Source organism: Argiope bruennichi, chromosome 3 (genome assembly GCF_947563725.1).
Source record: "Argiope bruennichi chromosome 3, qqArgBrue1.1, whole genome shotgun sequence".
Classification (NCBI taxonomy): Eukaryota; Metazoa; Arthropoda; class Arachnida; order Araneae; family Araneidae; genus Argiope; species Argiope bruennichi.
This window is the reverse complement of record NC_079153.1, coordinates 50,469,685-50,484,494: the sequence shown is the minus strand read 5'-3', so window position 1 is coordinate 50,484,494 and position 14,810 is coordinate 50,469,685. Positions and strand designations below refer to the sequence as shown.

General features: G+C 32.4%; 1 protein-coding gene across 2 annotated transcripts in view; it reads right to left on the bottom strand.

Moving 5' to 3' along the window:
* LOC129963188 (tyrosine-protein kinase transmembrane receptor Ror2-like) overlaps positions 1 to 14,810 on the bottom strand; it is a 235,871-nt gene that overhangs the window by 22,081 nt on the left and 198,980 nt on the right. For both annotated transcript variants that reach the window (XM_056077350.1, XM_056077351.1), the window contains exon 4: positions 7,097 to 7,265. In XM_056077350.1, the coding sequence (XP_055933325.1) occupies positions 7,097 to 7,265 (169 nt within the window). The remainder of the gene's footprint in view (positions 1 to 7,096; positions 7,266 to 14,810) is intronic.

Below are 14,810 nucleotides of genomic sequence, written 5' to 3'. Positions count from 1 at the left end.
ATATTATACAAGATCGCAAATATTAATTAATATCATACAATACTGCGGGGTATTATATTATCCATTATTTAACAATATTATACAATATCGTAAATATTGTTTAATATCATACAATATTGTACAATATACGTGTGCTAAAAGGATTTCAGTATTACTGTAATATGGAGGTGCTGCAAAACTTAACCAGTTCGAAGCTGGAAGGACTACATAAAAGATTCGATCAATACAGGGGCTCGTCATGAGTTCATTTAAAATAATCTCATTAGTGATCAATTGTTTATTAACTGCCACGTTACATAAAGATAAATAATATATATTTGGTAATATATATGTACCAAAACATAACAAAGGGGAAAAGGTCCTCAACCGCGCTTTTGCCATTTGTTTGATTTTCACTGACGTTTACTCACCTGAAGGCTGTTGCTTTAGACATCTGAAAAAGTCAATTGCAGTTAAATCACTGGAGAGTTTTTTTTAACTCTAATATGCGGTTTTGGTAATTATACGCGGCAAGTAATATAGTATTTGGCATTGCAGATTTATCGAAGAATTAAAATTAAACAAATTGGTTTTAAGAATGAATAAAGCAAAGAAAAGCAACAATGATCAAATTTAAAAAGGTTAAAAAAGTTACTAACAAAAATGCATTGCTTTATTTAATAACATATAATAAATATTAATTTTGATCATTTTAAAAATAATGCCAATAAATAAGAAAGTAATGTTTTATATCTCCCCGAAACTGAAAAACACATTTTTGGAATGCTAGCTTAATAACAAAATTGCAGATTTCTATCAAAGTTTTGAACGAAATCCATTTAAAGGACACATTCCTTTGGTTGTCCTAATGCACATGATAACTGTAAATTTACAGATAGATAGATAAAATTTGGTACACAAAGTAAATACCTGAAATATAGATATATTCCAAATTTGGAACCAAATTTATAAAGGGTTAATCACATTTCGGTCTGTATTTTTGTATGTTTCATCTTCGATCTGTTTCGTAAATGCGACAATTCAAAAATGCAAGGTTAGAACGATGATATTTAGTATGTAATCTCGTAACCTAAATTGTATCAATTTCCCTTTTAATTAAGAAAAAAATTTCAAAATGACCCCCCCCCCCTACACTATGAAGTACAAAACGCGCCATTGTATCGAACAAAACTAATCATTAGCAATTAATTAGTATAGGCATTTTCAAAGAACGAGTTCTACAAAGTCGTAAAGAAAAATAAAGTATCGCCAATGATTTAATCCATATTATAAACCGCAGACAACACGGGCCCAAAATTTGTGAAGTGAATATATTATTTTTACCAGTATTTATATGAAATCAAGAAGCATTTAGCACATTATGCATAACGTATCAAGTGCCGATGAATTGGAAAGGAGCAAGCATTCACTTAAAACTCTCAGAAAAGCGGGACGCACAAAACCAATTTACAATTTTAATCAGACTGAATCAATATTTGTACAGCATTGACGAATCAGTCCCCCACGAGCACAACCATTATACCAATTTCGCCAATATTTTATACCCTTTCGTATATGAGATTATACAAAGGGAAAAGTAAAAAATTAGAAATCGATATTTTGGCGAATCTCTATGCTTCACTTCTTGAATACGAAAAATACATTTTCAGAACTACGCCTGTCAGACAAGCTGCAAACGTTATAACTTGAAACTTGTTTGAGTTAATCGGCGGAATTTGACATGTGGTCTTTACAATAAATGTGTGGATTTCTAATAAAACTTTGAAATTTACTCAGAAGAAGTTTGCTCATTCGAGTACAAGTGAACATGATAATTAAGAAACAGAGAGCTAGATCGATAAAATTTGGTACACAGGTTTAGAAATCTAGTGTAGGTTTTTATCAAATTTCGGACCAACATGTCGAAAAAAAAATCACCAACTGTCGGCTTACGCTTTCACATGTATGCAGACGCGAGTTCGAAACAAAATAACTTAAATAAATGAAATTTAGTAGTGGCTGCAACTGTAGTTCTATTTCATATTTTGATTACAATCTTTCAGAAAAAAAAAGAAAAAAAATACACATTCAATTTTCTGGTGTTTGTGTATTAACCGCATACCACCAAAGGTCAGAGGTAGATTTATGTCAAGGTTCGACATTTCGTAATTAGTAATGTAATCAATATGTCATTAATGTAAGACTCATATATTATTCTTCATTATACTACGGAGCAGGCAAGTGTTATGGATGAAAATTCATTGTGTGAACATTCGTATAATTCATGGTTTTGTGCAATATCCATAATTTTATGCTTAAGAGAGAGGGGGGGGGGGTAATATCTTTGTTACAGAATATGCGAGAAAGTTTTGGGTTAAACAACTCCCGTTGGTTTCATATGATGACGTATGGCTTCAGCAATAATCACTGCCCTCACTTTATTTTTAAAAAAATACCGCAAAATAAATTTCATCTTCAACAAGTGGACCGATTTCTCCAATTTTAATTCCCAATTCATTTAGCCACTTAGTGTATGAAGCAAATCAGTGAGAATGCCTCATATTAATTGTGGAAGTATAATTAAAAATAGTATTTTTATTTGGTATGATAGGCTACAGGTAACAAACGTCTGATATTACTAAATTAGTACTGTTAGCCTTTTGACTGCGCAATTTTTAAAAATCACTATTTAGGAGTGATGTTTGCAAATAAGTTTATCAAATAATATTTTTCAACAAAGTGAACTGATACTATATGTTACACGATAATAATATGATATAATAAAAATCTGTAATCGCAAAAAATAAACACTAAATTGTGAAAAAGGGGGGATGCTATAAAAAATGGACATTGCCAAACCGCGGAAATCGTGGGAGTAACACCTGGTGGATTAATATGTTGGGTGAATAATTAGTTATCAGATTAAAAATTGCTATCAGTTAACGGTTGGCTATTATTATATAAATGCTAAGATTAACCATTAGGCAAATGCTGCTTATGAATATTGCAAGCTAAAATAACTCTAATTTTGAAAGCAATCATGTTTATCATTTTGAGCTTACACTTATTTCTGTTTAATAAATATGGATTGGCGCAATTCTGTTCTCAACTCACCAACTAAAGACTAAAAATAACATGAAAATAGTAATTTTTTTATAAAAAGCTTAAATCCTTAAGGTTGACTAATTTTACTGTCTACTAATGCAGAGAGTTTGGAAGAAAATTAGTTTTTAACTGAAAAGCAATTTTCAAAGACTATTAAGGCTAGCAGAACACTTAAAAACCGAATGTTATAATAAAGATTATAGAGAGAATGTGCAAATTTATTTGTTGAAATTTTTATGCTTATCACAACTTTCAGAGAATCACTTTTTTATCCCCCCCCCATAAAATTCAAAAACTTACGGAAACAATAATCGCTCATTAACAGTATCAAAAGAATTCACAGAAATAAAAATTGCTCAATCTAGCATTCAAACATTCATACATTCAAAGCAATTAATAATAAATTAACACAGCAAACTGAGAAGTTAAACATTTGAGCAAAGTAAACAACTAAACAAGAGAACGAATGGGCAAATTAAAAGCCAATTTCTAAATGAACAGAAATTTTACAGCTCCTAATCGGTTTCAGTTTATCTCCACATCATTATGACTCGGAAAATCGCTGTCATTAGGAGAATTTAGCATGCATCTTTACTCCCAAAACAAATCTAATGGGAAAGGATTTGATAGTTATTTCAAATGCCAAATCTCAAGTTGATTTCTCCAGAAATTATTCGACAATTGGCGAGAAAAGAAAAATCAAGCATTAACGGAAGTTTAAGAGCCATTAAGAACTCAAATTTCGCAATGGAAATTAGAACCGTTTAATTACTTTCAGGAAAAGGACTAACCTTATCTAAACTGAGTTTTTCGGGGGGACAATTAGTGACAAACCCATCGGAAGTCTGCCTCGGCTGTTTCGAAAGATTTAACCCTAATGAGTACCAGCGTCCTCCGAGAAATACCTGATTTGATTCGTTAAATATTCAAATGCCTTTCATGTTAAGTAAAACACTTGATGTCCCGTGAGAATAGATGCCCGAATTCTAAGTTTTCTCCAGAAAAGTAGTTTTTCCCCGACTGTAAATAAATGGCTTAAAAGTGGAGTTTTTAAAACTGATGCACTTAAGTAGCAGCAAATAATAAAAAGAACGTTGAAAGGCAATGTTGGACATACACAATTTTATCATTAACACTTTCAATAAAATGGATTATAGAATGTTAGTTGATATTATGGGATATTAAATGAGCTGGCTTTCATTACAATTACAGTTTTTCACAACGTACTATAAGAAATCTTAAAGGAGGGGGAGGTGGTTTTCAAAATTCTTCAAAGGAAAGATAATCAGTTAACTGTTTCGACCTCTTCGGAAAATGCGTATCTAAATTGCGTTCCAAAAATTTAGCGATGACGAGTATACTTGTCAAACACAGAGTATGTGCAATATGAAATTATGTTGTAATGAAATCATTTTTTTTTATTTCAACAATCGCATTTATTTATTTACTTAAACTAACTTACATTTTTAGCATATGAACGGAAAGAAACATAAAAAAATTAATTTGTTATTTTAATTTGCTGTTAGAGAATGGTATCGAACAAAGCATGGTACAACGCATGATAATCTTTTATTTGTTCCTTTGATGTCAACTAGGCCTCAAAATATTTTAAACATCTTGAAATTTACAAATATGTTTGAGTTTTTTTTTTTATTAAAATTGTAATTTAAACTGCAAGTTGTCACTGTTTATTATTAAAGACGAATAAACTCGTCATAACGCAAAATGTTGTCTTTTTCCATGACGAGTACACACGTCACAACAGTTAACCAATTAAAAAGAGATTAGGAATTCGTTTTACAAAGCGCCAAATTCATCAACAATGTAAATCAATACGAATCTATTCCCCTTACAATAAACTAAAATATGCTTTGCCTCCCCCCCCTCCAAAAAAATGGCGGTGCTTCTTAACTTATTAGGTTAATTCAGCTACACCAAGTCCATAAATTTTAATGAAGTCCAAGAATTACAAAAATTTGCCATGTCGTCTTTCAGTAAGAAAATATCCAGAAGAACAATGCATTGCAATGCATTTCTTGTAAGTGTGAAAGTTCATTTCCCTTTCTCAAAGAATTGGTATAAAAGATGGTCACTAGTAAATCCAGAAAACAGATTGTTAGGATTTTTCTCCAATGAAAGTTAAAGTCCCTTTCTCGAATCATCAAAAAATTGGATGCTCCATTTTTCAGTATAAAATATGTGATCCCAATGGAACGCAGATGCCAACTTTAAATCGATTTCTTACAAATGTATGAAATTGCATTTAAAGCACTCTTCGTCATTGAAAACCCTGAATAGGAATCAAATGGGTTTACTTTTGAATGTTGAGTAAACAAAGAAGTATTTCATGCACCAAGTTGAGTATTATAAAGTTGCGTATTTCACTAGTAATACCATCTCGACAAGAGAATTTGTAAGCATTATTCATATTCAACAATCTGAGTTAGGATCTTCTTTGGCGATAAATGATTTAACAATCGCCAAGAAGAAACCACTAAGTTCTACAAGCCATAATCTTACTGTATGTCATCTATCGATAGTAGCGGGCGTGTTATTAAAAACATTCATTCAATCCAGTCGTAAGTATCTTCTTCGGCAGATTTCAATTTTAAGATTATAGTAGAGAACACAAAGAGACAAGAGAAAATCGTACCAAATATTACACAAGATTTTCTTTAACACCTTGTGCATATTAAGAACAATTAGAACATATTCTTGAGTATTAAATACTAAGGGAGAGTAATATATGTTTTCTAGAACCTAAAATAGAGTTAACCCTCTCGCTGAGTAATTTTTTATCAAAATAGGTTCAAAAATTGAGAAAGGTTTCCAGCCAAACATCTTTGGGCCTTGAAAAGAGCCCTCAAAATGCTGCAAAACATGCTTGTATATTTCGCAGAACCATGGACAACTAACCCTATCTTTTAACCCAGATCTGAATGAAACCAAAAAAGCTGAAATGAAACCATGAACGGGAAAAGAGCGGGTTGTGCGGCTATATAGACGGAAAAATGTATCCCTGCGGAAATCGCGGGTTGCTCACATTTTGCTACTTCTACATTGCCCGTGGAAATCGCGGGTTAATACAGAAAGTTATGACAATGATATAATATTTTTAAATGACATGATAACAGTATATGAAATCTGTCGTGAATGATTAGGTAGAATTGTGTCGTAGAATGATTAGGTTCAAGATATTTCGATATTAACTGTTTTATGTTGCATCAGACACCATCATCCATTTTCAGATACTTTTAAGGATACCTATTTGTTTATATAGTAGAGTCGGACGAAATAAATTATGATACAGAAAAAACACTGCCAATCTTTTTATGGTATTTTCTAGTGATGTTTGTCCTGTAGTTTTGCCATCTCATTAATTTATGTTTTAAGCGACTTTGAATAAAAATGAGTTTTTATAATGAGCTTATATTTTTATCAGGAAGTGTTTATGAAAGCGAATACTGTTAGTTCATCTGTAATGATAATATTTAAAGAATTTTTTTTAAAGGAGGAAAGGAGTTCTAGTAATTAAAACCTCAACAGCTACTATTTTTTTTGTAATTTAATACCAAATTTCAGGTGTCTTTTGGAAGATTATGCAATTACGATACATTTTTATAATCAGAAAGATTTCACATCCGATTTTCTTTGAAGGTACTTAAAATTCCAGACCATATTACATACGACAATTTTATTAATAATTGCTGCTTAACTTGCATATAAAAATAATAGTCAAGCTAAAACATCTTAGAATCTCCAAAAATAAAGCAGATAAAACAGCAACCAAGACAAAACATTAAGTTCGAATTTCGCATGAAATTTTCTAACTGTGAGCACACCTTTCAAACTGATTAATCAGCCAACTACAATTGGATAACTCATTTTTATCCAACACGAAAGTCACTGACAATCAAAAGAATTCCAATTAATTGAGAAATACACAATATTTTATCAACAGTTCTTTTATCCAGAATTGTAATTTGAAGAAATATATATAAAGCTTTCTTACCATCCTTTGGCATGACATACAGTTGGAATTGCTTACTATCCGTCACTAAAGATGAATTGAGACTAATCAGTGAGTTGGTTGCTTTGCACGTAAAACTGGTCGTTCTCGTTGCATTGAGATACAGCTCTGAATGCGTGTAAACAGGGTCGTTTAACGCGTAGGCATCCAACTGCAAAAGGAAAGAAAATATTGAAATTTAAAAATGGTACATTACACGAAGCATATAATTATTGATAACAACATGGGAAGACAAAACATGAGAAATCTAGAGATTTATGGTTATAAAATATGGCCAGTTATATGATGATACTACTTCTCAAAAATCTTACATTTAACTAATTTTGTTCCATAGTCAATCTTTTTAAAATAAAATTCTAGGTATTACCATCGATTTATAAGTTTTCTTGGTATTGCACATATTTATACCACCATGGCAACAACATTATATATGTTGCATTAATCTTATTAAACTAATATGATGATCTGAAATTAAACCAGGTTTATTTTGGAAAAGGATCTTGATTTAAATCAAAGTCAGAAGACCAAAACAACAACTTAGTCGCGACCTATCTAATAATTTAAAACACTATGTATCGGGTTAAAGCCCTCTTCCACTAAAGCGTGCACTAGGCTTGCGTACATGGGGGATTTTTAATGGAATCATGTCTGATACACAAGACCTTCTAGTTTTGAAACCAAGAAAGCCACTAGACCGTAATAGGCAATTACGTAAGTTGCATTCAACTATTTGATTAAGAGATGAAGTATAATTTTTTTTTAGTGGAGTCACGTACATGTGGAGTCACGTGCACGTGAACTGCACCCCTCCTCCTCCTCGAAAAAATTTTTTTACATGCACTGGACCCTCGTATCAAGTGATTCATTAGTGAAAACAAGTCCAGAGCCAGCAACACTTCGATTCCATATCGAAGAATCTTGTCACTGGAGTCACAAGAATCTTGTCACTGCCACGCGAGTTATTAATGTTGGAAATTAAAAAAAGGTCAAGACAAACGAAATAGACATTATTATAGAATGGGTCGCAGCTTTAAAAGGGAATCGTCAAATGCCAGCGTGATATCAGTTGAGAAAAACTTCTAAATTGATATAACGCGTCTTTCTTCTGATAAAAAAATGTTTAAAATTTTATAAATAAATAATAATTAATATAATATAATAAAATAATAATAATATATAATATTAATATAATAAATTTTATAAATATGTTTAATGAAAGCTATTCTCAACCATTATTTTGTTTCCAACGTATATACAGATTTCAGAAAGAGACGGAGTGAAAAAAAAAAAAAAAGTTGAGAAAATAGGTTATGAATGAAATAAACCCCGATTCAAAGGGTCAAGCTACCTGTAAAAATATTCTTTAAAAAAATTATCGAGGTTAAAAAAATCATATATCTTAAAAAAATCATATGATATCATATCTTATTTCCCCCCTCCCTCAAAAAAACTACAATTCCAATTCCCATAACATTTTTAGGCATTATATTGCAGCTCTACTCAAAATATAGATTATCAACTAAATAAACCAAACACGTTACGTGTGCACTTTTCTCTCATCCTGCTAAATTAAAGATATAACAACAAGCAAAAAAGATACATTACCATATTATTTGCATTATAAAATGGGGCTTACATATTTGTAACTAAATAAAATTATTTAAGAACCAAGAATCTAATAACAGAAAGAATAAATTTCTGCCCAAACTTATTACGGGAAAGAAAACGCAACATCGTTTACATAAATGGACAGCACGCGCGCGGAAATCTAATCTCAAACAAAGCATTCATTTCCGCCAAGAATCTCGCAAATGCTCCATCCAGAACTCGTTTTCTCATAAACCGTTTCCATTGCATATCCAAGCGAACCGGGGCGCGTTCATTTCACTTGTTCTAGATTTCGCATTCTGGCATTCTGAAAATATGTTGCGCGGTTCTCGCTTCAATAAACTTACTTACTCTTCTCTCTATTCCGGAATGGAATTTTCTTGCCATTTTTACTCCAACAAATTGCCAGGGAGTAGGAAGTCGCTACGGCTCGCCTCATTTACTCAGATCGCACATCTAAGGGGGTAGTTCAAAAGGAAGAAAATGTAGCAGTGGTGGTGCACCCCTGCAAGTGAGGAGTAATAATCGATTTAGGGGATGGATAGCAAAGCCAGATTCCAGAGATAGCGCGAATTTGCATCATAACACTTAAGGAAGAATAGTGGGTTTCTTCAGTTTTCCCGCACGCCTGTAGGAGTAGCATGAGGCCAGAGATTATAAAAATAAGATGATGCAATCCAGAACTAAAATATAAATAAGGATAAAATGATTGAAAAAAAACAGAAAAAAAATGTGCTTCGAAAAATTTTTCTGATAATAATAATAAAAAAAGCAGTTATGGTTCACTAAAAATAAATTGAAATTCGGTGAGACCAGTTTAAGTTAGAATAGGTTTTTGAATTTTTGACTCGTTTTGTAGCGCTCTTCCCTCAGTTGAAATGTTAAAATAAAAGAGTATGAAGAATTCAAAAGATAATAAATTTGAAAATATTAATTATTGAATCAAGGTTAGGGTTAGATGAATCAATGTACCGTTGATTTTGGAAGGATTTTATATCTATAATCGCAGGTTCATGTGCTGTCTATGACAGACAATACATGAATTACTTTTTCTTTTTCTTTTTTTACTAAGCATTACAAGATTATATCTATGATTCTCGATGGATTTCAGGCTCACGAAGGCATCGATAAGACCACGAAGTCAATCACTGTCCTAATTATTGACGTTAAAATAAGAAAAGTAATTATTCTGTTACATAATGAAATGCTAACCCTAAAAATACGTTCACACATATCGAAACATTTAAAAAATGTATTTTGATATTAAAATGCTTATATTTAGTTGAAAGAGAAAAATGTAACTGAAATAAAAATTTGCACATTCATTTATTTTGGTCACAATATGCACACAGTTTTTGAAATGTATTTTTATACGGCGAATCAAAAGCAATTTGATTAGTATGGTTTCATAATTTCAATGAAAAAGATCGATGTGACAATCAAGAACTAACCTTCAACTAAATCAAGGTCACAAGGGTCAAAATTCTTTTTTAAATAAATTAAAAGCAATAAACTCAAACTGATGAAAGGCGACACTTATGCAAACTATCAAGATTTTGCGATTTAATACGTTTTTGAAATACTAAGTACGTAAGTGAAATATAAGGTTCGAAGCAGCAACTATTTTATCATCGTAAATAAATAATAATTTTAAAATATAGGGGAACATATTGAAGAGCATACAGAAATTTATTCAGATACTTCACTATCTCAAATCCACAAATATATTTAAGTAATTTGAAATACAGTGCGATTATAAATGATTATCTCAAATTTGATGGACTATTAAAAAAACAAAAAATATAATCATCGGAAATCAAAAATAACAATTAAAACTTTAAATTCAGCACATTTAGCACAGTTATAAACTTTCAATGTGAGCGTCACCAAAAACATGAAAAGATATCATGGCGGTACGATATTCGATCAGAAGTGGTACATTTTTTCCATCAACATATTTGGTGCGGTGCTTTGTAAGGTTTTAAATACACGTGTCTGATATTTGTCAACGCTAGTTGGTAGCGATGAAATAAGCATCTACTATTTAATGTAGCCTTAATAGAAGGGGGGGGGGGATCGACTATCGTCATAAACATATATCTGCAGTCTTTCAAAACTTCCAACCAGACATGCAGAAAAAAGTGTCGGATGAGTTATCGTATTCGTATTTTTGAAAGGGCTTTTACACTGAGTACTTATAACTGTTTTGAATTTAAACTTTCATCTGTAATTTTTGATGTCCAATGAACAACAAGGTTGTAATTTGTTTTTGTTTTTTAATAGTCTTGCAAGGTCAGAACCTTGTACAGTATTATACAATACTAAAGGAAAAATGCAGTGTTATATTGAAAAATAAATGTGAAATACTATTTCGTGTAGCATAATGAAATAAATAAATGCAACGGAACTGCAACGAAATTTTTTTTTCTCCATATGTTATAAAAAGAATAACAAAATTAAATCCAAAGACGATTTTTCCTCAGGTGAAAAGGTAGCAGAGGTTCGATATTTTCCATTTAAATAATGCATCACGTTCATGCGTTTAATTATTTAACTGCAACCGTATCTAAATGTCAAAGACAAACATTCTCCCACGCTCGTTATTCAGGCTTTAGAAGAGAATAACAACTTTTATAACCAGCCGGAAGGGTTTTGTAAAATAACAACAACAACAAAAAAAAAAGTTACCACCTTATGAAAATAAAATTTTTGACACACCAATGAATACAGAAGATGCTCTGCACGGAAATACTTTCAAAAAAATGGCACAGAGTTCATATTTTATGCAAAGCTCAGCGAAACTATGCATAATACCCTCCCGGCAATAAAAGTATAAGGGGAGACAAAGGATGCATAAAAAGCTCGATCACTTCAAGTACGCTATCTGGTAAATAAATATTCTGCAGTGAACTCTATTCACGTTTCTGACTTGCAGAGTTTTCAAAATATTCGGGAAATGGCATGGTAAGACAGAACGAGCAATAAAGCGAAGCAAGGGTTATTACTTGGAAGCAAAATCGCGTGAAAAATATTGTGACATTTCCCTGCACCAAGTAAGGCAACTTATCAAAATGTTTATGCGCTACTCAGAACGGCAGTGCGGCACTGAATTTTTATGCACCAGTTAATATTGGTCCGATGAGAATTTCTTATTGATTTATGCGTTCGAGAGGGTGCATTATTTATGAAATAACCTCGTATAAGAGGTTAAAAAAAACGAATAGATTTATTATGTTTCCAAACAAGAGCAGGTATCTTTTTTTATTATGAAAAAATTGTCCTTAATTATGTGTTAAAGTAAAAATTCCTAAGAAAGTATATAAAAGCACCATTTCTACATACTGAAGCTTGTACAGGCGAAGTGGACCATTATATATTGAATGCATATGTATTAAGGATTACTATCTCAAAAAAAAAAAAAAAAAAAAACTTATTCACAACAGAAAAGTGCGGCTCGAGAATTTAATTATAAATTTAGAGGCTATCTACAAAATAATGAAAGTTTTTAAAATCAGTAGCGCGAGCTGCAATGTCCTGACCTGCTAAACAGGAGATTTGGTTTAAAGAGATTTTAAAACATTTGTATTGTTTTTTCAGCCAATTTTCATGTTAAAATCTTAGACGCCGTCATTTAGAAGATCGATTACTTTTTTTTATATATATATATTTCGATATTGTAATGTTTTGTAATAATGGGACTACTATCTACGTAAAAACTTTTAAACTTTTATTCATTTTTAAATCGTTATATTGTTACTGTGTTCAACCTTTTATATATTTCCTTATGCAAAACTATGCAATTAAAGACATCTCATGCTAGGCGAGTTAAGCTATGTAACCACCTTAACTACCACCCATGGGTTTAAGTATAGCGGATATAGTATTTTGGTTTGTTTGTAATTTAATTGTTACCACCTTATGGACAGAAACTATAATTGCTTCCCATCGACCCATAATAGGCTTTATGCAATTATCTGAATATGATGGATCTGCATAAATTTATATATATATATACACACACACACACACTCAAGCTTGAAATGATAAAATTTTGCAACCAATTTCTCACTCATTTCTTGATATTTTAGAGCCAAAATATTTTAGGACCAAGAACCCTTCTTCCATAATAGTAATTACATTAAAGTATTATTGCATATTATCTATAATTATTTTGTCTATCTACAAAGCTCATGCAGAAAGTAAGTATATTTAGGGCATTAAAAAAAACAGAACATGGTTCCATTTCTATTTCCTTACAGTGAAAACTCTACACATCTTAAGCAACGTTTCGAATATTCAACAGCCAATTAAGGCATATGTCATATCTTGTCAATAATCGCAACATATTCGTTTCATAGAATTCGGCTCCCTGCGTCCTGTACCAGCTTGGGACGTTTACCTTGATCTCATCATTACTTGCAAAGTACTGGATGGCAAGACATTTCTTGAGACGAGAAAACAAATGGAAATCGGATGGTGTTAGGTCAGAACAGTAAGGAGGGTTACAGAATTGTTTTCAATGTCAATGGAAGGAATGTCATTTTTACGTGTGCGGTATGAAATTGAACATATGTCATCTACGAATACAATAACAGAAATCAATATCTCGCGACTTATGTTTTGCCCCGTGTACATAATTTCTACAATACCTCACAATAAGCTGTAACGTTTATTATTGTTCCTCGTTCGATACAGTTCACTAACAAAGTTCCTTGACAGTCCCAAAACGCAGAACACGTGATTTTTCTTCAAGAAAGAGGTGGCTTTGCTTTCGAAAAACCAGTATTCCGTCAATCCAGTGATTGTCGTTTCGTTTCAGGTATCTTGTAATAAATATTTGCTTCAATGCCTATAATAATTCTTTTAATAAAATCACTTCCATCCATCGCTTGGACTACAATCAGCTTTAAGAATGTCGATACGAATAATGAGCTAGGTACCAAGATGGGATTCTAGTGAAGAAGCTAGGAAACAGGAATCGGTCAATTTGCGACGCCACCAAGTTGGATGGTGGGGTGATCTTTCAAGGAGTGAAAACAGTAGAGGGAAGGGCTTTACTTTATCGGGTTTTCGCGTGGCGATGTTGGATTTCCTACAGTTATTTGATGATTAATCAGAGTGAAGCAATTTCAAGGGGAGGGAGTTGTACTAGAGCAAACTTCTCTTAAGCTTTAATACTTATCTGACTGGGGAGTACATTGGACATGCCGATGAGAAACCACTGGTTCAGTAGTTGGTTTTGTGCTCTCCATGTGGGTACAGCAATGTGTCAGATTATCTTCTTTTCGATGACCTTACTTTTTTAGCATGTCCAAAGGGAGTATGAGTCACTCGTAACGGGGGAGTAAAACCTTCCTCATAATATCCAATGATATATTTTTTTTGTGACGACAGAAAGGGGCCGGCGTCCTGGCATAGGGGTAGCGCGTCTTCCCCGTGATCTGGACGTCCCGGGTTCGAGTCTCGGTTTGGACATGGTTGTTCTTCTGTTGTTCTATCTGTGAGATGTGTGAATGTGCCCTCCTGTAAAAAGGGGTTGTGCAAGCGAATGAGTGATGCGTGAGTAGCAAAGTCGTACTCTTGGCCCTAGTTGGCGCTGCTATAAAAAATAAGAGACGTCCCCCTCAGGCTTAAATCGCTGTCTTCGTAACAGCGGGCTTGTCAGTGGCAAGTGCCATAAGAAACAAACAAACAAACAACCCAGAAAGGGGATAATTCCATTACGTTGATGTTAACTATAACACTCGTGAGCAAAATTTGTAATATTTTACAACATATCCTGGTAACAAAAAGGATTCTAACATATCAAATCAAATGTCGAGATTATGTGGTGAAAATGTTACATGCGCGGAAATAAAAATATATTTAATTTTTTTTAATGTAAAAATGCGTTTATATGAAATAGTACATTATATAACATTCTTTCTCATATATGCAGTATATAGTAATCTCGATTTTGAATTATTTTTCGAGAACTCAGGAATTTGAATTATTTTTACATTTTAGACCACTTTCAGTTCAAAATACACATTTTTGGAAAATGTCCATCTGTCTGTCTGTGACGAAGATAACTCAAAAACGCTTTAAT